Here is a 20,565-nt window from a genome sequence, read left to right as displayed (position 1 = left end):
TACAACAGGTAAACTTTGGCCTAGTCTTTCAGTGAAATACTGTATGGTAATGGAAATAATGAATTACATCTGTATATCCAACATAGATAAATCTCACAGATATACTGCTGAGCAAAAGAATTCAGACACAAAATAGTATATACTGCATGATTCTATCCTATATAATAAAAGCCTACTATGCTAAGCATTAGACCGTTCAAGCAGTCACTATGACGTGCACTGACCACCAGGGGGCAGACACTCCAACCAGTAGGTTAGCTTGCTGCTGGGGTCCGGCCAATCAGGACTGGGCAAGACGGGCTGGACACACCCTGGAGCCCTCCCACGGTCCCTCCCTGGCTGGTCAACCTCCTGTGGTCTCTCCCCAGCCCCAATCATGCACCAGTGGGGTCCCTTGGCCTGGCCTGTGCCCTTTCACAATCAGTTTATATATAGTGAGAGAACAGGTAAGGCCAATCCGTGACGTAGAACTCAGGAGAGTGATTACCTTTGGGAGTGGTATTGATTGGGAGAGGGCATAAATGGGGATTCGGAAGTCCTAACTATGTTTTAATCTTGACCAATGGAGTGGTTACACAGTGTGTTCACTTTACGATAATCCATCAAGCTGGAGACTTATAAACTATACTTCATGTATGTTATAATTAAACTAGAGGCCCAATGCATGAAATTCGTGCAAGGGGCTAGGTCCTCGCAGCACTGGCAGCTTGCCTCGGCCCTCGCAGCCCCGGCTTTGTCCAGAAGGTCGTCTGGAAGGTTGTTTGGCTGTCCAGTCTAATTAGCATATTGCGCTTTTATTATTATAGATGTATTTTATTTCTTCATACTTAAAAAATATTTCCAACAAAATTATAAAGGCAATTGAACAGAAAATGGGAGTTCCCACTTCAACAAGTGGTATTAGAACAATTGGATATCCATATGCAAAAAAATATAATTCACCATTTAAGTAGACCTAAGGAGAAAATTTGTATGATTAACAGAATTAACATAAGAAATGCTGATACAAAAATATTGAAACAGAATTCAATACCCAATCCTGATTTAAAATTACAATTGATGGTAATTTCCTTAAAATAACCAAAGGTAAACAGACAGACAGCTAGATAAATGAGGAAGGGAGAGTAGGAGGGAGGGAGGGTGAGAGGGAGGAATGGAAGGAAGGAAGAACGGAAGGATGTTTTGCATGGGAGTCTTGGGTCACCATGGATAGTATAATATTGTGATTTGGGGGGCGGGGCTTTGGGTCACTCCCTGAGGGGCTGGAGATGGAGAGCAGCCACGTAGACAGTCATATCTATAAAATGAAACCTTAACAAAGTCTCATGTGAGCATCCTTGGTTGGCAGAACTCCCTGGGTACTATCACAGATCAACGCCAACAAAGTCACACATCCCAACTTCATGGAGAGAGAAAAATGGAAGCCCCATATTTAGTCATTTCTTGAACCCTGCCCTATGCACTTCTTCCCTTGGTGGATTCCAATCTGTGTCCTCTCCCTGTAAGAAGCCATAACCACGAGTATAATGGCTTTCAATGAGTTCTATGAGCCCTTTCAATGAATTATCAAACCAAAGGGTGCTGTTGGGACCCCAAGCTTGTAGGTAGTGTCAGAAGTGAGAGTGGTCTCTTACGGGGACTGTTTCCTCCAACTTCAGATTTGTCAAACTCTTCAAAGACAGAATGACACAAAGATGTAGTTATTCCTAAGTTAATATATAAATGTAATGTGACCCAAATTTAGTAAAACAAGCTCTTTAATGGTACTAACAAGGTAATACTAAAAGTCATATAAAAAAGACATGTGCACAAGTAGCTAGAAAAACAGTGGAAAATAAAAACTATGATAGTCCTCCCTCACAAAGTAACTAGAGGATACCTCGATGTATGCATTCTCTCAAAGCACAGGGTAACAGACTCACATTGTAATAAATAGTAACAGGACAACTGGACAGCCCGTTGGAAAGGATAAATTGGATCCACACTTCATACCATACATAATAATAAACACCAAATGGATCAGGGGGCTAAATGTAAAATATTTAAACCCTTACAAAGTATTATAAGAAAGCCTGGGTGAATGCCTGCATAACCTGAATAAAAGGAAAGATTTTCTAACTGTAAGTAAAGGTACAAATGCAATAAAAGATTTATAAACAAAACCATGAAAATATAAAAACTCTTTTTCAAGTCTAAACACATAAATCCAAAGACAAATGACAAACTAGGGGGGAAATCGTTGCAACATGTATCACAGATCAAGATTAATATCCTTAATATATAAAGCACTCTTAAAAACCAAAGGGGGGGGGGACAAATACCTGATAGAAAATTAGAAAAAAGAGACAATTGACAAAAAAGATCTAAAAATGGCTCTTAAATATATGAAGTTATTTTCACCTCACTCATAGTAAGAATAATACCAATTCTAACTATAGAGAGATATCATTTCTTACCTAGCAGATTGAAAAAAATTTAAAAGCCTGACAACATACTCTATTAGTGCAACCATGTAGAAACAGGCTCTATCATACAATGCTAGTGGGAGTGTAAACAGTACAACCTCTACAGGGGGGAATTTGGCAATATCTAACAAAACTACAATTGTATTTACCATTTGATCCAGCATTGTCACTTGTAGGAATTTAAATAGAAGATATATTTAAACAAAAAGAAAACAACATATGCACAACATATTTCATTGCAGCATTATTCTTAGTTGCAAAATACTGGAAACAATAAAAATTCTCACATACACGGGAGAATGGTTAAACAAACTGATACATCCACTAACACAGGGATAGGGAATGTCCAGCCCCCGGCCCTATAAGGCCCGAGAAATCCTTTGGTCTGGCCCTGCCAAAGCATTATGGGTGAATTAATTAAATGTCTGACCAAATACAGCAGGCTAATTTTTAAGTTGATAATTTTGTATGGCCCTTGAATGATGTTATAATTATCCAAATGGCCCTTGGCAGGAAAAAGCTTCCCCACCCCTGATCTAAATAAATAGGGAGACATACTGTGTTCATGGATTGGAAGCCACAATTGACAATAAAGATATCAATTTTCCCCAAACTGATCTACAAGTTTAAGTCAATTCATGTCAAAACCCTAGCAAGATAATTTTTAGATATATAACAAGATTATTCTAAATTTTTTATAGAAAGACAAAGGCAAAGGAACAAGATTAGCTGAACAATTCTGAAAAAAAAAATTGGATCAAGTTAGAGAAATCATACTATTTGATTTTAAGACTGTACAGTACTATATAGATATATAGATTGATATAACAGAATATAGTCCAGAAGTAGACCCCATTAATATGGCCAATTGATATTTGACAAACTGTAAAAGCAATTCAATAGAGAAAAAGTCCTTTAAACAATCAAGGTTAGAACAAATGGGAATTCATATCCAAAAAAAATGAACCTTGACCTAATCTTCACACCTTATATAAAAATTAATGCAAAATAGATCACAGGTCTAAATGTAAAATGTAAAACTACAGAACTTATAGAATATGAAAAATATTCATGACCTAGGGTTCAGCAAACAGTTCTTAGACATGATGCCAAAATTACAGCCATAAAGGAAATAACTTATAAATTGGACATTTTCAAAATGAAAAATTCTTGCACTGTGAAAAACAGTTAACAGAATGAAAGCACAAGCCACACACTTGAAGAAAATATTTACAAACCATGTATCTAACAAAGCACTTGTACACAGAATATATAAACACTCAAAACTGAAAAAGGTGAAGGGAATTGTAAGTACAGATTGATAGTTACAAAATAGTTATAGGGATGTAAAGTACAGCATAGGAAATATAGTCAATAATACTGTAATATCTATTTCTGGTGCCAGTTAGTACTGGAAATATCAGGGGAACAGTCTGTAAAGTATCTGATAGTCTAACCACTATGTTGTATACCTGAAACAAATCCTATCTAATAAAGAGGGAATATGCAAATTGACCATCACACCATCACAAAGATGGTGGCACCCACAGGGGAGGCAGGGTTTCTATAACACAAGATGGTTGCACCCACAGCAAGGTGGGGTTTCCATAACACAAGATGGCTGCACCCACAGTGGAGGTGGAGTTCCTGTAATGAGCCTTAATGAGCAATCAGCAGGGACCTGAGGCTGTGTGGCGCTGGACCGGGGCAGGGGACCTGAGCCTGTGCACCCCCGCCTGGTGGGACTTGACAGGGGACCTCAGGCTGCGCCCCCTGCCCCGGTGCCAGGCTGGGGGACCTCAGGCCGTGCCACTCACCCAGGAGGGCTTGACAGGGGACCTCAGGCTGTGTCCCCTGTCTGGCAGGGCTTGATGGGGGAATTTCAGGATGCATCTCCCACCCAGCGAGTTTTAACGGGGGACCTCAAGGTGCACCCCCCCCCCGCCCAGCGGGGCTTGATGGGGGATCTCAGGCTGCATCCCCCACCCAGCGGGGCTTGACGGGGGACCTCAAGGTGCGCCCCCCATCCCGGTGCTGGGCCAGGGGACCTCAGGCTGTACTACCCACCCTGGCGCCGGGCTGAGGGACTTCAGGCTGCACCCCCTGCCCGGCGTGGGGCCGGGTGACCTGAGACTGCGCCCCCTGCCCAGCGGGGCTTGATGGGGGACCTGAGGCTGTGCCTCCCACCTTGCAGGGCTTGACAGGGGCCGTGAGGCTGGCCCCCCCACCTGGCAGGGCTTGACAGGGGACCTGAGGCTGTGCCCCCTGCCCGATGGGGCTTGACAGGGGTTGGGCCAGCAGGGTCTGGATCTCACCCGATGGGGATGGGGCCGGCTGGGTCTGGGTCTTGCATGATTTTGAGGTGGTGCAGGTGGGTGAGGACTTGACTCTAGGTCCCGCAGTGCACCCCAGACTCTGACAGGAGGAAGATTTTCATATACACTTTACTAATTTTCTTTCATATCTGACACTTCTATTATAGAGAAAGGGCAAATAGCAATATTAAAATATTTCCTCTAATTAATCCCAGTTTAATGTGCACTAATTTCATGCACTGGGCCACTAGTATAAAATAATATTGATTGTAAACTGTAATAGAAAATTTTTAAAAGTTAAAAAAAAGAACTGAATAGTGAGAAGACAACCCAATTTAAAAATAGGCAGAAAACGTGACTGAGCAGACAATTCACCAAAGAGAATACACAAAAAGTAAGCATATGTAAAAAGATATTCAACATCAGCTATTGGGGAAGTGCAAATTAAAACCATGATAAGATACCATTATACAACTAGAATGAATAACATTAAAAATACTGACAATACCAAGTGCTGGCAAAAATGTGAAGCAATTAGAATTCTTACACAATGCTGGTGAAAATGAAAAGTGATTCAACCATTCTGGAAAACAGTTTGGCAGATTCTTAAAAAGTTAAACAGCCCTAGCTGGTTTGGCTTAGTGGATAGGCTCAATCCCCAGTAGGGGGCATGCAGGAGGCAGCTGATCAATGATTCTCTCTCATCATTGATGTTTCTATCTCTCTCTCCCTCTCCCTTCCTCTGAAATCCATTTTTTTTAAAAAAAGTTAAACATATCCCTACCATATCACCCAGCAATCTGATAGTTACTGTAGAGAAATGAAAACAGGTGTTCACACAAAAACTTGTTATGAATGTTTAAAGCAGCTCTACTAATAATTGCCAAAACTGGGAATAATTCAAATGTCTTTCAACAGGAGAACAGATCAATAAGCTGTGGTACAGCCGAAACAGGTCTGGATCAGTTGATAGAGCGTCGGCCTGCAGACTGAAGGGTCCCAGGTTCGATTCTGGTCAAGGGCATGTACCTTGGTTGCGGGCACATCCCCTGTGGGGGGTGTGCAGGAGGTGGCTGATTGATGTTTCTAACTCTCTATCCCTCTCCCTTCCTCTCTGTAAAAAATCAATATATATATATATATATATATATATATAGCTTTAATAAGCTGTGGTACATCTATAGTGTAGAATACCACTCAGCAATAAAAAAGAAAGAACTACTGACACACTCACAACATGGCTGAATCTCCAGGGAATTATACTAAGTGGGGAAAAATCCAATTTCAAAAGGTCACATACCATATGATTCAACTTATATCATTTCTTGAAATGACAAAATTCTAGAAATGGAGATCAGTAATTGCTAGTCTAGGATGGTATAAAGAGGTGGGTGTGGCTATAAAAGGGCAACACAAGGGATCCTTGCATTGATGGAATTGTGTCTTGACCATATCAATATCAATCTCCTGGTTGTGACATTGTACTATAGTTTTGTGAGATGTTAATATTGGGAGAAACTGCGTAAAGGCTACACAGCATTTTTCTGTATTATTTTTACAATTGCATGTCAATCATTTATCTCAAAATACAGTTTAAGTTTTTTTAAAGTTTATATACCATATGATTCCATTTATATGACATTCTTAAAAAGATAAAACTATAGTAACACAGAACAGATCTGTGGTTGCCTGAGGTTACAGGTGGGGTATCATGAGACAGTTTTTTGGTATGATGAAACTATTCTATACCCTAAAGATTAGTTATACAAATTTATAAATGTGTTAACATTTATTGGACTGGACAACAACAAAATCAATTTTACTGTACACTAAATTATAAAATAAACATTTTTATTGAATTTACTGGGGTTACATCAGTTAATAAAATTACATGTTTCCCCTAAAGACTCCATCAAAAAATTATTAGACTTAATAAATGAATTCGGCAATGTAGCAGGATACAAAATTAACGCCAAGAAATCTATGGCATTTCTATACACCAAAAGTGAACTTACAGAAAGAGAGACTAAAAAACAATCCCATTTAACATCGCACCAAAAAAATTAAGATACCTAGGAATAAACTTAACTAAGGAGGTAAAAGACCTATATGCAGAAAACTACAGGACACCGAAAAAAGAGACAGAGGAAGACATAAACAGAACATACCATGTTCATGGATTGGTAGAATCAACATCATTAAAATGTCCATACTACCCAAAGCAATCTATAGATTCAATGCAATCCCCATTAAAATGCCAATAGCATACGTCAAAGACCTAGAACAAACTCTCCAAAAATTCATCTGGAATCAAAAAAGACCCGGAATAGCTGCAGCAATCCTGAGAAAGAAGAACAAAGTAGGTGGGATCTCAATATCAGATTTCAAGCTGTATTACAAAGCCACTGTTCTCAAAACTGCCTGGTACTAGCACAAGAACAGACATATAGATCAATGGAATAGAATAGAGAACCCAGAAATCGACCCAAACCACTATGATCAATTAATATTTGACAAAGGAGTCATGAACATACAATGGAGTCAAGACAGTCTCTTCAAGAAATGGGGTTGGGAAAATTGGACAGATACATGCAAAAAAATGAAACTAGACCACCAACTTACACCATACACAAAAAAACTAAATGATCAGACTAACAAGACGGGAAACCATAAAAATACTAGAGGAATCCACAGGCAGCGAAATCTCAGATATATGCCAAAGCAATATCTTCACCAATACTGCTCCTAGGGCAATGGAGGCTAGGGAGAGGGTAGACAAGTAGGACTACATCTGAATAGAGAGCTTTTGCACAGCAAAGGAAACCATAAACAAAACAACAAGAAGGCCCACTGCATGGGAGAACATACTTGCAAATGTTATCACTGATAAGGGTTTAATCTCCAACATTTATAGGGAACTCATACAACTTAACAAAAGGAAGATAAACAACCCAATAAAAAAATGGGCAACTGACCTAAATAGACACTTTTCAAAAGAAGTCAGAAGGAAGGCCAAGAGACATATGAAAACATGCTCGAAGTCATTCATTATCCGAGAGATGCAAATCAAAACGACAATGTGGTACCATCTCACACCTGTCAGAATGGCTATCATCAACAAATCAACAAAAGACAAGTGCTGGCGAGGATGCAGAGAAAAAGGAACCCTTGTGCACTGCTGGTGGGAATGCAGACTGGTGCAGCCACTGTGGAGAACAGTATGGAGTTTCCTCAAAAAACTAAAAATGGAACTCCCATTTGACCCAGTGATCCCGCTTCTAAGAATATATCCCAAGAAACTAGAAACACCCATCAGAAAGGATATATGCACCCCTATGTTCATAGCAGCACCATTCAGCATAGCTAAGATTTGGAAACAGCCTAAGTGCCCACCCGCAGAAGAGTGGGTTAGAAAACTGTGGTACATCTATACAATGGAATACTATGCTGTGGTAAAAAAGAAGGAATTCTTACCATTTGCAACAGCATGGATGGAACTGGAGAGAATTATGCTAAGTGAAATAAGCCAGTCAGAGAAAGATAAATATCACATGATCTCACTCATTTATGGAATATAATGAACAACATAAACTGATGAACAAATACAGAACCAGAGACAGACAAGCATTGATCAGACTGTCAAACCTCAGAGGGAAGGTGGGGGAGGGTGGGGGAAAGGAAGAGAGTAACCAAAGGACTTGTATGCATGCATATAAGCCTAACCAATGGACACAGACGCCAGGGGGGTGAGGGAATGAGTGGGGGGTTGGGGGGCAATGGGGAGAGAAGGACACATATGTAATACCTTAATATAAAAATAAAATGGTAAAATAAATACTGTATTTTCCGGCGTAAAAGATGACTTTTTAACCCAGGAAAATCTTCTATATGCCCAGTCATCTTATACGCTGGAAAAATACGGTAAATAAATAAATAATATAAAATTTTATATTTCAAGTGTACAATTCTATATTACATCATCTGTATATTGTAGTGTGTGTTCACCACCCAAAGTCAAGTCTCCTTCCATCTCCATTTATCACATCTTACCCCCTTCTACTTCCCCCATTCCTCTTCCCCTCTGGTAATCACCATACTGCTGTCTGTGTCTATGAGTATTTGGTTGTTTTGGGGGTTGTTTTGCTTAATCCCTTCACCTTTTTCTCCCATCCCCCAATCTCTCTCCCCCTCTGACAGCTGTCAGTCTGTTCACTATATCCATGAGTGTTTCTATTTTGTTTGTTTAAAAAATAAATTAAAGTGAAAGGGAAATTTGAAATGCAAAAAGACACCTATGGGTGTCTATAGGACGTTGTCTCTTAGCCAAATGAGAATCAAAATTCCAACTGAGAAAATTACTTCAGGAAAAAATTTGAAAGACAAGCAGTTCCCTAAGATATTTCATTTCCAAATTACATTTTGACATTAGGTCTACACCTCACTGAGGAATGCTATAAGAAATATCTGTAGGAACCAGGGACTGCATTTTTCACCAGGCTATGGTAGAAGACAATTCCACCTTCCACAGGAAGACCCAGCAAAGAAACATCTTGAAAGGCAATTGAAGAACCTTTTCTTTCCTGAGGACTTGGTGTGCTCTCCCTATTATAAGCAAGGTGAGCCAGGTTCCTGGTTGTATTTCCTTCCCTCTGGCTGCCAGAGGCTCAAAGAGAAATTTGCTACTCAGCATTAGTATCTGTTACACCCTAAGTCATCCACATGTCTACATGGGCCTTGCTGCTGATGCTCATTTTCCCTGATCCTAATGCTTATTTACAAATAATTTCCTACTTTATGTCAGAGATTCCTACATAGCTCATCACATCTATGGTAAACAGAGGAAGGAACACACAAGTCTTACCTGGGCTTCCGCCATTTCCTGCTCTTCTTGGGAAAAGGCAGATGTGTGAGCTGGAAGAGTGGAGAAGTGTAGAGCATATGAGAGACTACACCAGGCTTCCAGTGCCCGGAATTACCTGCCTAGAAATCCCCTCACACCAGACAGACATGAGGCTGCTCTGTGGAAGTTTGGGCAACCATGTGGTTTTACAAACCACCTGTGTATTCTTGCTTCTTTTCCTTCCTCATATTAATATTTAACACAAAAGGTTTTTTCTACGTATACTTATGTACTGACCCAGAAATTGTATTTCTAGGTATTTTCCTTAATGAAATAATGTATCATAATTTCTCTGTAAGTACCTTCATCTCGGCATTGACTTTAACAATGCTGAATTTCAACTATCTTATATGACCCATAACATGGAATTGATAAGAAAATACAAGAGATGAAATGCTATGTAGCTATTAAAAATAATGTTGTATGGAACTGTATATTTATTATCTGTGTACTTTTTATTGAGGTAAGATTGGTTAATTACATCATATAAATTTCAGGTGTGCAACATTATAATTTGACAACTGTATATAATACATAGCGTTCACCCATCTGTGTACTTTTCTGTACATATATCTAAATTAAGTTTTTTTAAATGGTATAGAATTAATATTTAAGCTGAATCACAGTAAACTTCTAAATAAGAAAAAGTAGGTTATAAAACTGCAGGAACTCATTTTAAAACTGTACGTTAAATGTTTTAAAATGCATACTCCTGCAGGGCTGCTGTGGCTCAGTGACTGAACACCAACCTATGAACCAGGAGGTCATGGTTTGGTTCCCAGTCAGGGCACGTGCCCAGGTTGCAGGTTCAATCCACAGTGGAGGGCATGCAGAAGGCAGCTGATCAATGATTCTCTCTCATCATTGATGTTTCTGTCTCCCTCTCCCTTCCTCTCTGAAATCGATAAAAATATTTATTTTAAATGCATACTCCTTAATACACACTAAAAAATGCCTAAGAATGGGCACTTAAATGTAGGGGCATAAAATGAGTTCCTTTTGATTTTTTTCTTCTATTTTCTAATTAATCTAGAAGTTAAATGTGTTACTTAAAAAATACATTAAATAAATAAATATGTTACTTATCTGTTAACCGCCAAGAAAACAACTTTTTAAAACATTACCCCATGACATTAGCCCATCCCCCCTCCGTCCCCCCCCCGTCCCCCCGCCACCCCCCACAAAGACCCTGCAGCCTCAGGCCTCGTCCACCCCACGCCAGACCCCAGGCTCTGAGCGGACCCTTAGGCAGTGAGTCCTCTCAGGTGCCTTCTTCCTTCTCCTCACCTCACTGGGGCCGTCTTGCCCAGGAGCCAGAAGGAAGCCTTCGGGTGCAGAGTCACTTCAGCTGGAACATTGGCACCAGGCCCCTACCTCTGGGCTTGGGCAAGGAGACAGGGACAGAGGGAGAAACTGAGCACGCCTCAGGAGGGGCCTGAGAGGTGCTATGAATCCCTAGCGCAGGTCACTGTGCTGGAAAATGTGTAAAAGTCAACGTTTAATAAGCCCCATTCAACCCTGACTAGCCTCATAACTTTGCCCACCAAAGACCCTCATTCACTGACCTCTCGGTCCTCTACCATTCACCCCACAACCCCCTACATCAAAGACCCCCACAAACACCCCTTTTTACTCGTCCTCCAGAACTCCCCATCACTTAGCCCATCACCCCTAAGCACTCGCCCCCTCTATCTCTGTCTTTCTCTTTCTCGACAACATTTTTCTATTCGCTGCAGAGGAGACTGTTACAAGAACTAGCCCCAAGCATCACTTCCGCCTCGGAACTAACTCGGGCTCCCCAGCCTACAGGGCTGCAGAGCGGGGTGTGTGTGTGTGTGTGTGTGTGTGTGTGTGCGTGCGCGCGTGTGTGTGTGTGTGCGCGCGCTGGAGCCTGAGTCCGCCAATAGTCAACAAGCGGCCCCTCCCGCCGTCCAAAGCAAGCGCGCAGGCGCAGAGGGAAGATGGCCACGCTGTGACATCACTCCAAGAAGATGGCCACGCCCACCGCGTCTCCACCCCAGGAGGGTGGCCGCATTGAGCAGGTGTTTACTTTGTTCTGCGGAGGCCGCCATTCCTAAAACCTCCAAGAGCAATTTTCTTATGGCAGAGAGATGAAGTGCCCAATTAACGAAAGCTCTAGCAGGCAGATTTTTGGTGTCTTGTACTTTGGAGGGCAGCATCAGGTTTGCAGGAGTCATAGAACAGTAAGACAGATGGGAAGCAGAATGGCATGGAGTGCACAAAGTCTATGAGGTATGAAAATGCCGTTGGCTCCATCCAGTGGCTAGGGCTGGGAGTTGACAGTCAAGCGTTTAAAGGCAAACCAGAAACTGAAGAATAAATAAAGGGAGACTTAACACACACACACACACACACACACACACACACACACGGAGAAGAAACTCTTAAGGTTGGTGGGGGTTGATGTGCAGTGATTGCCAGCTCCAGAAATGTTCCTAAGCCAGTGATACAGCCCCTCAGCAACTGTCCTAGGGCTCACAGTGCACATCCACAAGCTATGTGAGGCCAACTTTTCTGCTGCAGACCTAAGATCCCTCCACCCCCATTCTCTGTCCTGGACATCCTCTACCATCAATCCCTACAGGGCAGGTGAGACCTCCTCATACAGTGGCCTAAACAGCAGGTAGCTAGGTGAAGTGGTGTGGAAAGCTGACAGCTGGTCCCAGAATAGAGTCTGCACGTGTGACACTCCCACCCAAAGGCCCTCTACCTCGCTAATGAGTCATCACTACAGTTGCTCTTAAGATACATTTTATCAAAACCATGAAAGTGTTGTCAATTATGAGCAGTCATTTTGGATCATGAGGGAGAAGATGAGTTTGATGGAACAACAGCACAGAGGAGACAGTTCTCTAGTGACCTTGGAGCTGCCACGCGTGCCCTAAACTACCTCCAAGTGAAGAATCCCTTTCCAACCTCTGGAAGTCACTAGTATTTGTGGAGGTGTTGATATGTGCAGTCAAACTGAATCAGACTTTTCTGTCTTGGTTGTTGTATCAGTAAATGGGAGATACATCATACTGGGTGGGTGATGAATGATACTGATGAGTAAAAGACAAATTGGGAATAAATTTGGAGAGACAAAGGTCTATGGAATGGAGGTGAATGAGCATCAGAGTGGAGTGGATGTAACAGGGCCCATAGTGAGGAAGTAACTATGTATTAGACTGTGCCTTAATCTGAAATTATGGATGAGACTGAGTAACTGATGAGAAAATGAGACACAGTTTAAGTGACAAAGAGTTCAAATGGGAGAAAACTGTGAATGAATGGGGTAATGAAAGGTAGTAAATGTGAATGGAGTTGATAATGCATTAGAGTTTATATGAATACTAAGAATTACAGTGTGAATGAATGATGATTTATGAGGCACAGTATGAGTAAAGAAAAGTGAATGGAGAAAATGTGGGGCATAGAGGGAAGAATGGGGTGCACAAGGGGCAGAATAAGATGAATCCATGGTAGGATGTGAAGACATGAACCAGGTTGATTGTGAGTGGGGATACTATGAGGGAAAGGAGAGTGATGAAAAGTGAATGAGAGGCAGGCTGGGATTAGATAGTGGCAATGCAGGGCAGTTTTCCAGGGATGTCCAAGGATCCCAGTCTGAATCAGCCCAGATGGATGAGATGAAGTGTGTGCATGAATGGAGATAATGTTGAGCAGGGTGAGAGGGGATGTAAGTAAAGGTCAGAGGAAGGTGAGTAACTGGATGTTGTGAGGCAAAGGAAGAGGGGATGAAGGTCCATTCACATGGCCCAAAGTGAGTAAGGTGGGGGAAATTGGTCCCAATGTAAACAAAAAGTGGTGAATTCAAGGCAGAGTGTGACTGAATTGGGGGTACTGTAGGGCAGAGTGGGAGCAACTTGAATCAGGAGTAAATGGGAGTGATGGGTGGAAATAGGGGTTACACTGGGAGTGAATTTGTATGAATGAGATAATGAAAGGCTGAGTGAGAGTAAATGGAGGAAATTAAGAGAAAATTGAGAAATAATGGAGGTGACCAAGCATAGAGTAATTATACATAGGTAACTTGAGTTAGTGTTTAGGAGTAATATGAGGCACAGGTCCATGAAATAGGGGTTACTAGTATATGGGGATATCATTAGAGAGAACAGAGGTGAAGATGGGGCAGAGGGAGAATAAGGGAGAAAATGAGGTCCAGAATCAATGAACAAAGTTGAAGGATGGGCCATGTGAAAGAGAATGGGAGTTGTCTGATATAGGGTCAGGAAGTGGAGGTAAAGAGTGAATGGAGGTGAAGAAGGAATATGATGTGAGAGAATTTGGTTAATGATAAGTAGAGGGTTAGGGAATTGCATAATATGAGGTCCTGTGTACCCTAGCTGGTTTTGCTCAGTGGATAGAGAGTAGGCTGGCAGACTGAAGGGTCCAGGGTTCAATTCCAGTCAAAGGCACATACCTCGGTTGCAGGTTAAATTCCTAGCCCTGGTCAGGGCATGTGCAGGAGGCGACCAATCAGTGTGTCTCTGTCACATTAATGTTTCTCTCTGTCTCTCCCTGTCCCTTCCACTCTCTAAAAAAATAAATGGAAAAATATCCTCAGGTGAGGATTAGCCAAAAATAAAAATAAAAAATGAGGCCCAGTGTGAATGAATGAATGGGTGAGAGGCAATGTAAGTGAATGGGGAATAAAAGGTAGAATGAGAATGGAGGTGAAAAAGCAGTGGTGTGTATACATGTAATATGTAACATAAAATAAATATGTAACATGGGGAAGAGTGTGATCAAATGGTGGTAACATGAGGGCATATTCCAGTAAATTAGAGTGGAACAGGTTCTGAGAATGAGTAAATGGAGGTAATGGGGGCAGAGAGTGAGGGTGTGATGGTCATATTTTACAAAAAATTATGAATCTGAGGTGGCTGTAGGCACAGTGAAGGTAATAGAGCTTACTACTTAGCAGAATTGGGGGAGGGATGGAGGTGATGAGGGGCAGAGTGAGTGGAAAAGGAGGTAAGCAGGTGCTAGAGAATGATTAACAGTAGATTGGGACAGTGATAAGAAATATAAGGAAATGTGGGCCCAATGTGATTCCTGTCTGTCCTTTGTGTGTCTCCAGCCTCCCTCTCTCTGTATCTCTTTCTGACATCTCAGTTCTTTGTCTTTGTCACCTTCCATCTCTCTGTATACATCAGTATATTTCTTTTTCCGTGTGTGTGTGTGTGTGTGTGTGTGTAACAGAGTTGTCAATGAGGAAAATGGTGAGATGCCCAACCCTTTGGCTTCTGTGTTCCAGAATCTATCATTTAGGTCTTTGCTCATAGAGCCCAGAGTTCCAGAATGCCCTAGTTCTGAACACTGCATAGTGAGTCTGGAGCAAGGAGTCTGCTAGAAAGGCTTGTGGGACTCATAATGAAAGCCTGGGATACTGTGGTAGTGACCCTGACCATGCTGATTGTTGCCACTGTGGATGCCAAGATCTATGAACGCTGCGACCTGGCAATGAAGCTGGAGAAGGCAGGCCTCGATGGCTTCCAAGGCTACAGCATTGGAGACTGTGAGACCTCAGTTGCCCCATGCCCCACCCACACCCCAAGCCTCCCACCACGTTGAGATACAGGCCCTCCTTGCCATTTATCACCTCTCCAGGCCAGTGGATGATCCTCTTGGTCACCCCCTGACTGACTGTGATGACTAGTTTAACTAATTCTGTCATTATCATCATTGCCCTCACAACCATCACTCTCATTTCTACCATCAACACCATCACTACCATCAATATCATCACTACTACTACCATCATGAATACCATCACCACTGCCATCACTGACATCTCAACAAAATCACCAACATCAACACCACCACCAAACTAAGATCATCACTCCCACAACTAAGATGACAACCATACTTGTCCCCACCCCCCTCCTCCTAACCTCTTCTGTTCCCAGAACCCATGCTTACCTGCTACCTTCCCTATCCCTGCCTCAGGGCTGTGCCTGGCACATTATGTGAGTGGCTTTGACACCTCAGTCGTGGACCACAATCTTGATGGCAGCAATCAATATGGCATTTTCCAGCTGAACTCCGCCTGGTGGTGTGACAATGGTGTTACACCCACCAAGAACCTTTGTCACATGGAGTGTCATGGTGAGGGGGCAATGAGGATACCCTGAAGCCCTACCTGGCCCTACACACAGAGGGCAAGGTTATCTAAGGCATAATCTCCAATAACAAGCAGAAAAACGATAGGGAAAGAATCAGAGTTGCTTAGGCTGTTAGAGACACCACCCTGTATCCTTACCCATACTGCACTGAAATGAGGTTGAACAGGACTACCCAGCATGGAGATTGAGGTCAGGAGGACTCAGAGCTCCCAAACCTCACCCAGAATGGAAGCTTCAGTTTTCTGGGACTCAGGAAATGGGAAACTTAGCTCCACATGGAATTGAGGCGATTGTCCTGATTTGGGGTTGAGATTGTTCAGCCTCTGAGGGAGAAGCAGATATCTTCCTGTAGGAACAGACAGAAGGTACCACGGTGCAGAAAGGAGAGAACTTTCCAGACGAGATGTGGTGTTGTTGGAGACAAAATTCAATAACAGAATTTGTTCCAGGTTGTCCAAAATGGTGCTTGAGGTTGTCCAAGATAGATAAAAATGGAGACTGAGGTTATTTGGGAGCAGTTTGAGGTTGTCCAAGCCCTGCCACAGTGACCAAAGAGGTCACTTAAGATTAGCCAGCTTGGAGGTTGAGGTTGTCCAGGATTGGTCAAGATAGAGGTTGACGTTGTCCAGGACTGGTCAAGATAGAGGTTGAGGTTGTCTAGGACAAGATAACATGAATATTAATGTTTTTCATTACTAGGACCAGGCACCTTGGTGGTTGAGGTTGAACAGGATTACCCAACATATAAATTGAGGTCATTTATATCATAACCAGTCAAAATGAGAGTTGAGGTTATCTAGGACCTGACAACATATTGTTTAAAGTCACCAGGACTGATCAGCCTTTCAGTTGAGTAGATTTACAATCAGCCAACATGGTGGTTGATGTGACATCAGACCAGCTACCATTGCAGTTGAGATCATTCATAACCCCATAAAATGACAGTTGAAGTCATTCAGCACTGGCCAACTTGGAGGTTGAGGTTGTCCAGTACCGACTGATATGGTGGTTTAGGTTATTCATAACCAGACAACATGGTAGTTGAGGTAACCATCTGACAAGTAAATAAAGGTTATCCAGAATAAGCTAATGTTAGTGCTGATGTTATTCAGGCCTCAAGGAACACAGAACCCCTGGGTCCTACATACACTGTCACTCTGTCCCCAATGCATCAGATCATTATATCCCTCTATTTCCCTCAGACCTTCTCAACCGCCATATTCTGGATGACATCATGTGTGCCAAGAAGGTTGTGTCCTCACGGGACGGTATGAATGCCTGGTAAGTTTATGGGAATGACTTGGACCCTGGGCAGCCAAGTGGCACTACCACGCCATCAGCCTGTCCACTTCATCCTTCCTCCCTTTTTCCATTTCTCAGGGGTTCTTGGACCCAGCACTGTCATGGCCATGATTTATCTGAGTGGCTCAAGGGGTGTGATATGCATGCAAAACCGAACACAAAGAGAATGACTTCGTGATTCATCCCCAGAGACAGAAATTTTCTTTCGTGTGTGGATTTAATAAAGGATGGTACTTGTAAACAATGCAAGAGACCTCTGATTCCTGACCCTCTTCATTTTCCCAATGCCTGGAGATACTCCTATTCAATCACTTCCATATATTCAAAGGTCTAACCAGGAGACACCAGATCACTCAGGGTAAGTAGGGCATATTAAAGATAGTGTAGTGATTAAGAGCATAAGTTCTGTTGGGTTCAAATACCATCTCTACCACTTTCTAGCTGTGTCACCATCATTCATTCAACCAACTAATGAATATTTGAGGCAAAATAGAATAGAAATTAACAGCGTAGATCTTGAACTACATTTGACTTGGGAGTGAATTCCAGCTCTGCTGCCTGCTGCTTCTGTGAGCTTGATCAGGTGGCTAAACTCTCTGAACCTCACTCTCCACATCTGCCCCATGGGGATGATATCACTATTTAACTCCATTGATGGCTATGAAAATTAAATAGGGTGATGCATATAAAACATTCTGTGATGGCACAGGGGTCCCGACCCTGTCCCTGTCCTCAGAGAGCTCTCTGTCATTCTGCCATCAGCATTGTAGAGAGGTCAGGGTTGTGCATAGATAAAGCCCAGGAGTAATGAGGAGTATTGAGGGCACTGCCGGTGGGTTAGGTGAAATGTCCCAGAAGTGACTGCTGAGCCCACTAAGGAACACAGCAAGTGCCAATCACATAAATACTCAATTTAATATGAGAGTTATAAATATTAGTATGAAGAAATAAAAAATGTTTCTGGTTGTTGAGTATTCTAGAAAGAAACATATAAAATGCTGATTTTAAAACAGTTTAAATTTTTTCCTTAATAGAGAGATCCTAGCAATCTTAGGACAGACTCCCTATGTGAGGAAGTTGGAGACTGATGGCATTACCCTACAGTCAGGGAGCGCCAGGGAGTCCCTCTCATTGGTCAAGGTGGAGCAAGAGGAGGTACTTTCACTAAGCCTGCCAAAAACCAGAGAGATGAATGGACAGGACACAAGGCATACTAAACTATCACGATAATTGTAGAAAGGAAAAAAGCTCTCCCCCGCTATCACTATAAGAACCCTGGGGTTGAGCAGGAAGGGGTGGTGGTCTATGACAGGTAGGTCCACCCATCTCCCAGGTCACGCAGCACCTGAATCAAACCTCCTTCTTTGTGAATCAGAACCTGCCTCTTGACATTGGCTTCATTGCTACAGGCACCCGATCCCACAAGTTCTGATAAAATGGGAAGGATTTGAGAAGGTAGCCTGCCTTCTACAGTCCATTTTTTAAAACAAAACAACAGTTCTAGCTAGATGAGTCAGTTGCTTGGAGATTGCTCCAACAGTCAAAATGGTAGTGGGTACTATCTCCCATCAAGGCACATACAAGAAGACACATCTCAATGTTTCTCCACAACCGCTATCTATCTATCCCAGTCTCAGAAAATTCCATAAGCATATCCTTGGGTGAGATATTAAAAAATACACTAGAAAACATATTTTAAAAATTTGTTTTCATTCTTAAAATTAAATACATATCATAAAAAGGGAAACAGCTTACTGGTACACATACCAGAGTGGGACTCAGGCGGAAGGGAACACCCGAGCTTGCCCACTGACGGAACGGAACCCGGAGTAGCCAACTGCGGCTGCGCTGGGCCACCTTGCTGCAGGCGGGAAATCGCTGGCGGCGGCCATCTTGGAAGACGTTCCAGACTCCGGAGCCTGGCCTCACCGACTCCCTCCGGCCTCCGTGACCACTGCATTCGCCCGCCTCCAGGCGCCAGGTCAACCTCACGGACCGGTAAGGGAGGGGAAGGTCCTCGATGGCATTGCGGGGTCCTGTCCTCCGGACCGAGCCTCGCAACCGCTTCCCTCCGCGGTACCTTCTCTCGGCCGGGCCTGGACAGAGGAGGGGGAGGGGCGTCCCGGAGAAACGCGCAGCCTCCACATTGCTCAGGGGGGGGTCTCTGCTGTGCCCCAATCATGCGGACGGTCATGGCACGAGGGGTCTGTGGGGGCTCTGGCGGGTTGCTTTGGGCAGAGTGAACCTAAAACCGCCGTGGTCCGTGGACCGGGAGCCGCCATAACTGCTCCTCCCCCGGGAAGCCGGACCTCCGCAGCCTGAGCAGCCCCCAAGGCAGACGGGCCCTCGGGGCGCTCCGCCAGAGGGAGCCGCACCACAGGGCTCCTGTCGGGCCCCCTCCGGGCAAAGCGGCAGCTGTTTCCTCCGTTTCCCGGCTAAATGCTGGTGCGGGTGACCACTGACACGCAGAGGTCTGGGTACTGGTGTCCGGGGCGCGGTCCGCCCGGGGTGGGACACTCGGGCAGCCTCGCAGGGCCCATGTCTCCAGCTCGCCCTGCCCCACATGGTCGTTGCCGCGTTACTGACTATTCCGGTGCGGGGCCTTCCGCCCGCGGCTGCTTCAGTCCGTGCTTCTCCTCCTCTCCTCCTGCTCCCACCCCCCCTCCCGCTGGCCACCGCAGTGTGTCCTCCGGGCCCACGAGCCCGTGTTCCTGGTCCTTGTCACTGCTGTGCGCTCTGCAGCTCGCGTGCCCGTGAGGCATGAGGTCTGTCCTTCCGTGACTCAGCTCGCTCAGCACGGTCCCTCTCCATCTGTCCTGCGGTCCCCAACGGCAAGGTCTCCTTCTCTTTGTGGCCGAGTCCGTCCGTGGCAGACGGGCGCCCTGTGTGCCATCCCCCGTCTATTGATGGGCACGCGGGCGAGAGCGCCGTCCTCGTGGCCTGGGAAACCCTCCTGAGGGACCCCCAGTGCCCTCACTTCGGGGAGCACGGGGTCGCTACCCTGAGCCCCGCCCTGCTCGGCAGGGTGATGTACATGTGAATGGCCCTGTGGTCTCAGAGAGTCCAGCTCTCCTGGCCCTCACGGTTTCCAAAGGACCTGGGACTGGCCTCCAGCTCACTCACAGGAGCAGTCTTCATTTACCTTCAGCAGGAAAACCCCCACCTCCCTTTGCCTCCGTGTCCACACCACGTGGTCCCTGGGCTCCCCTCCCACGGCTTCTGGTGCAAAACGCCCTCAGTAACACAGCGCCCTCAGTTGCTGCCTGCACAGCAGGGCCTTGTTATCTTTCCTTCAGGAAGCACCTTCCAGACAAACCACCGACCAGCTACAGTGACCAAGCCCCCTCAAAGCCGCGGATCCTTGGATCATGCCCCCAGGAAACCTGTCCTCCCCACCAGTTCCTCTCCCAGAGCCCTCGGCCCTTTTCTCTTCT

The 20,565-nt window shown here is 44.1% G+C and overlaps 1 protein-coding gene across 1 annotated transcript; it reads left to right on the top strand.

The window, feature by feature from the left end:
* The first annotated feature begins 15,016 nt into the window (after positions 1-15,016).
* LOC103296444 (sperm acrosome-associated protein 5) lies at positions 15,017-17,376 on the top strand. Its single transcript, XM_008153046.3, has 4 exons — positions 15,017-15,222; positions 15,654-15,812; positions 17,032-17,110; positions 17,210-17,376. The coding sequence occupies exons 1-4, from the start codon at positions 15,078-15,080 to the stop codon at positions 17,307-17,309; spliced, it is 483 nt and encodes a 160-aa protein (XP_008151268.1). The 5' UTR covers positions 15,017-15,077; the 3' UTR covers positions 17,310-17,376.
* Positions 17,377-20,565: the final 3,189 nt, after the last annotated feature.

The sequence above is a fragment of the Eptesicus fuscus genome, chromosome 1, assembly GCF_027574615.1.
Source record: "Eptesicus fuscus isolate TK198812 chromosome 1, DD_ASM_mEF_20220401, whole genome shotgun sequence".
NCBI lineage: Eukaryota > Metazoa > Chordata > Mammalia > Chiroptera > Vespertilionidae > Eptesicus > Eptesicus fuscus.
Note: the sequence above shows the minus strand (reverse complement) of the source record. Positions and strands in the feature narration are given on the sequence as shown.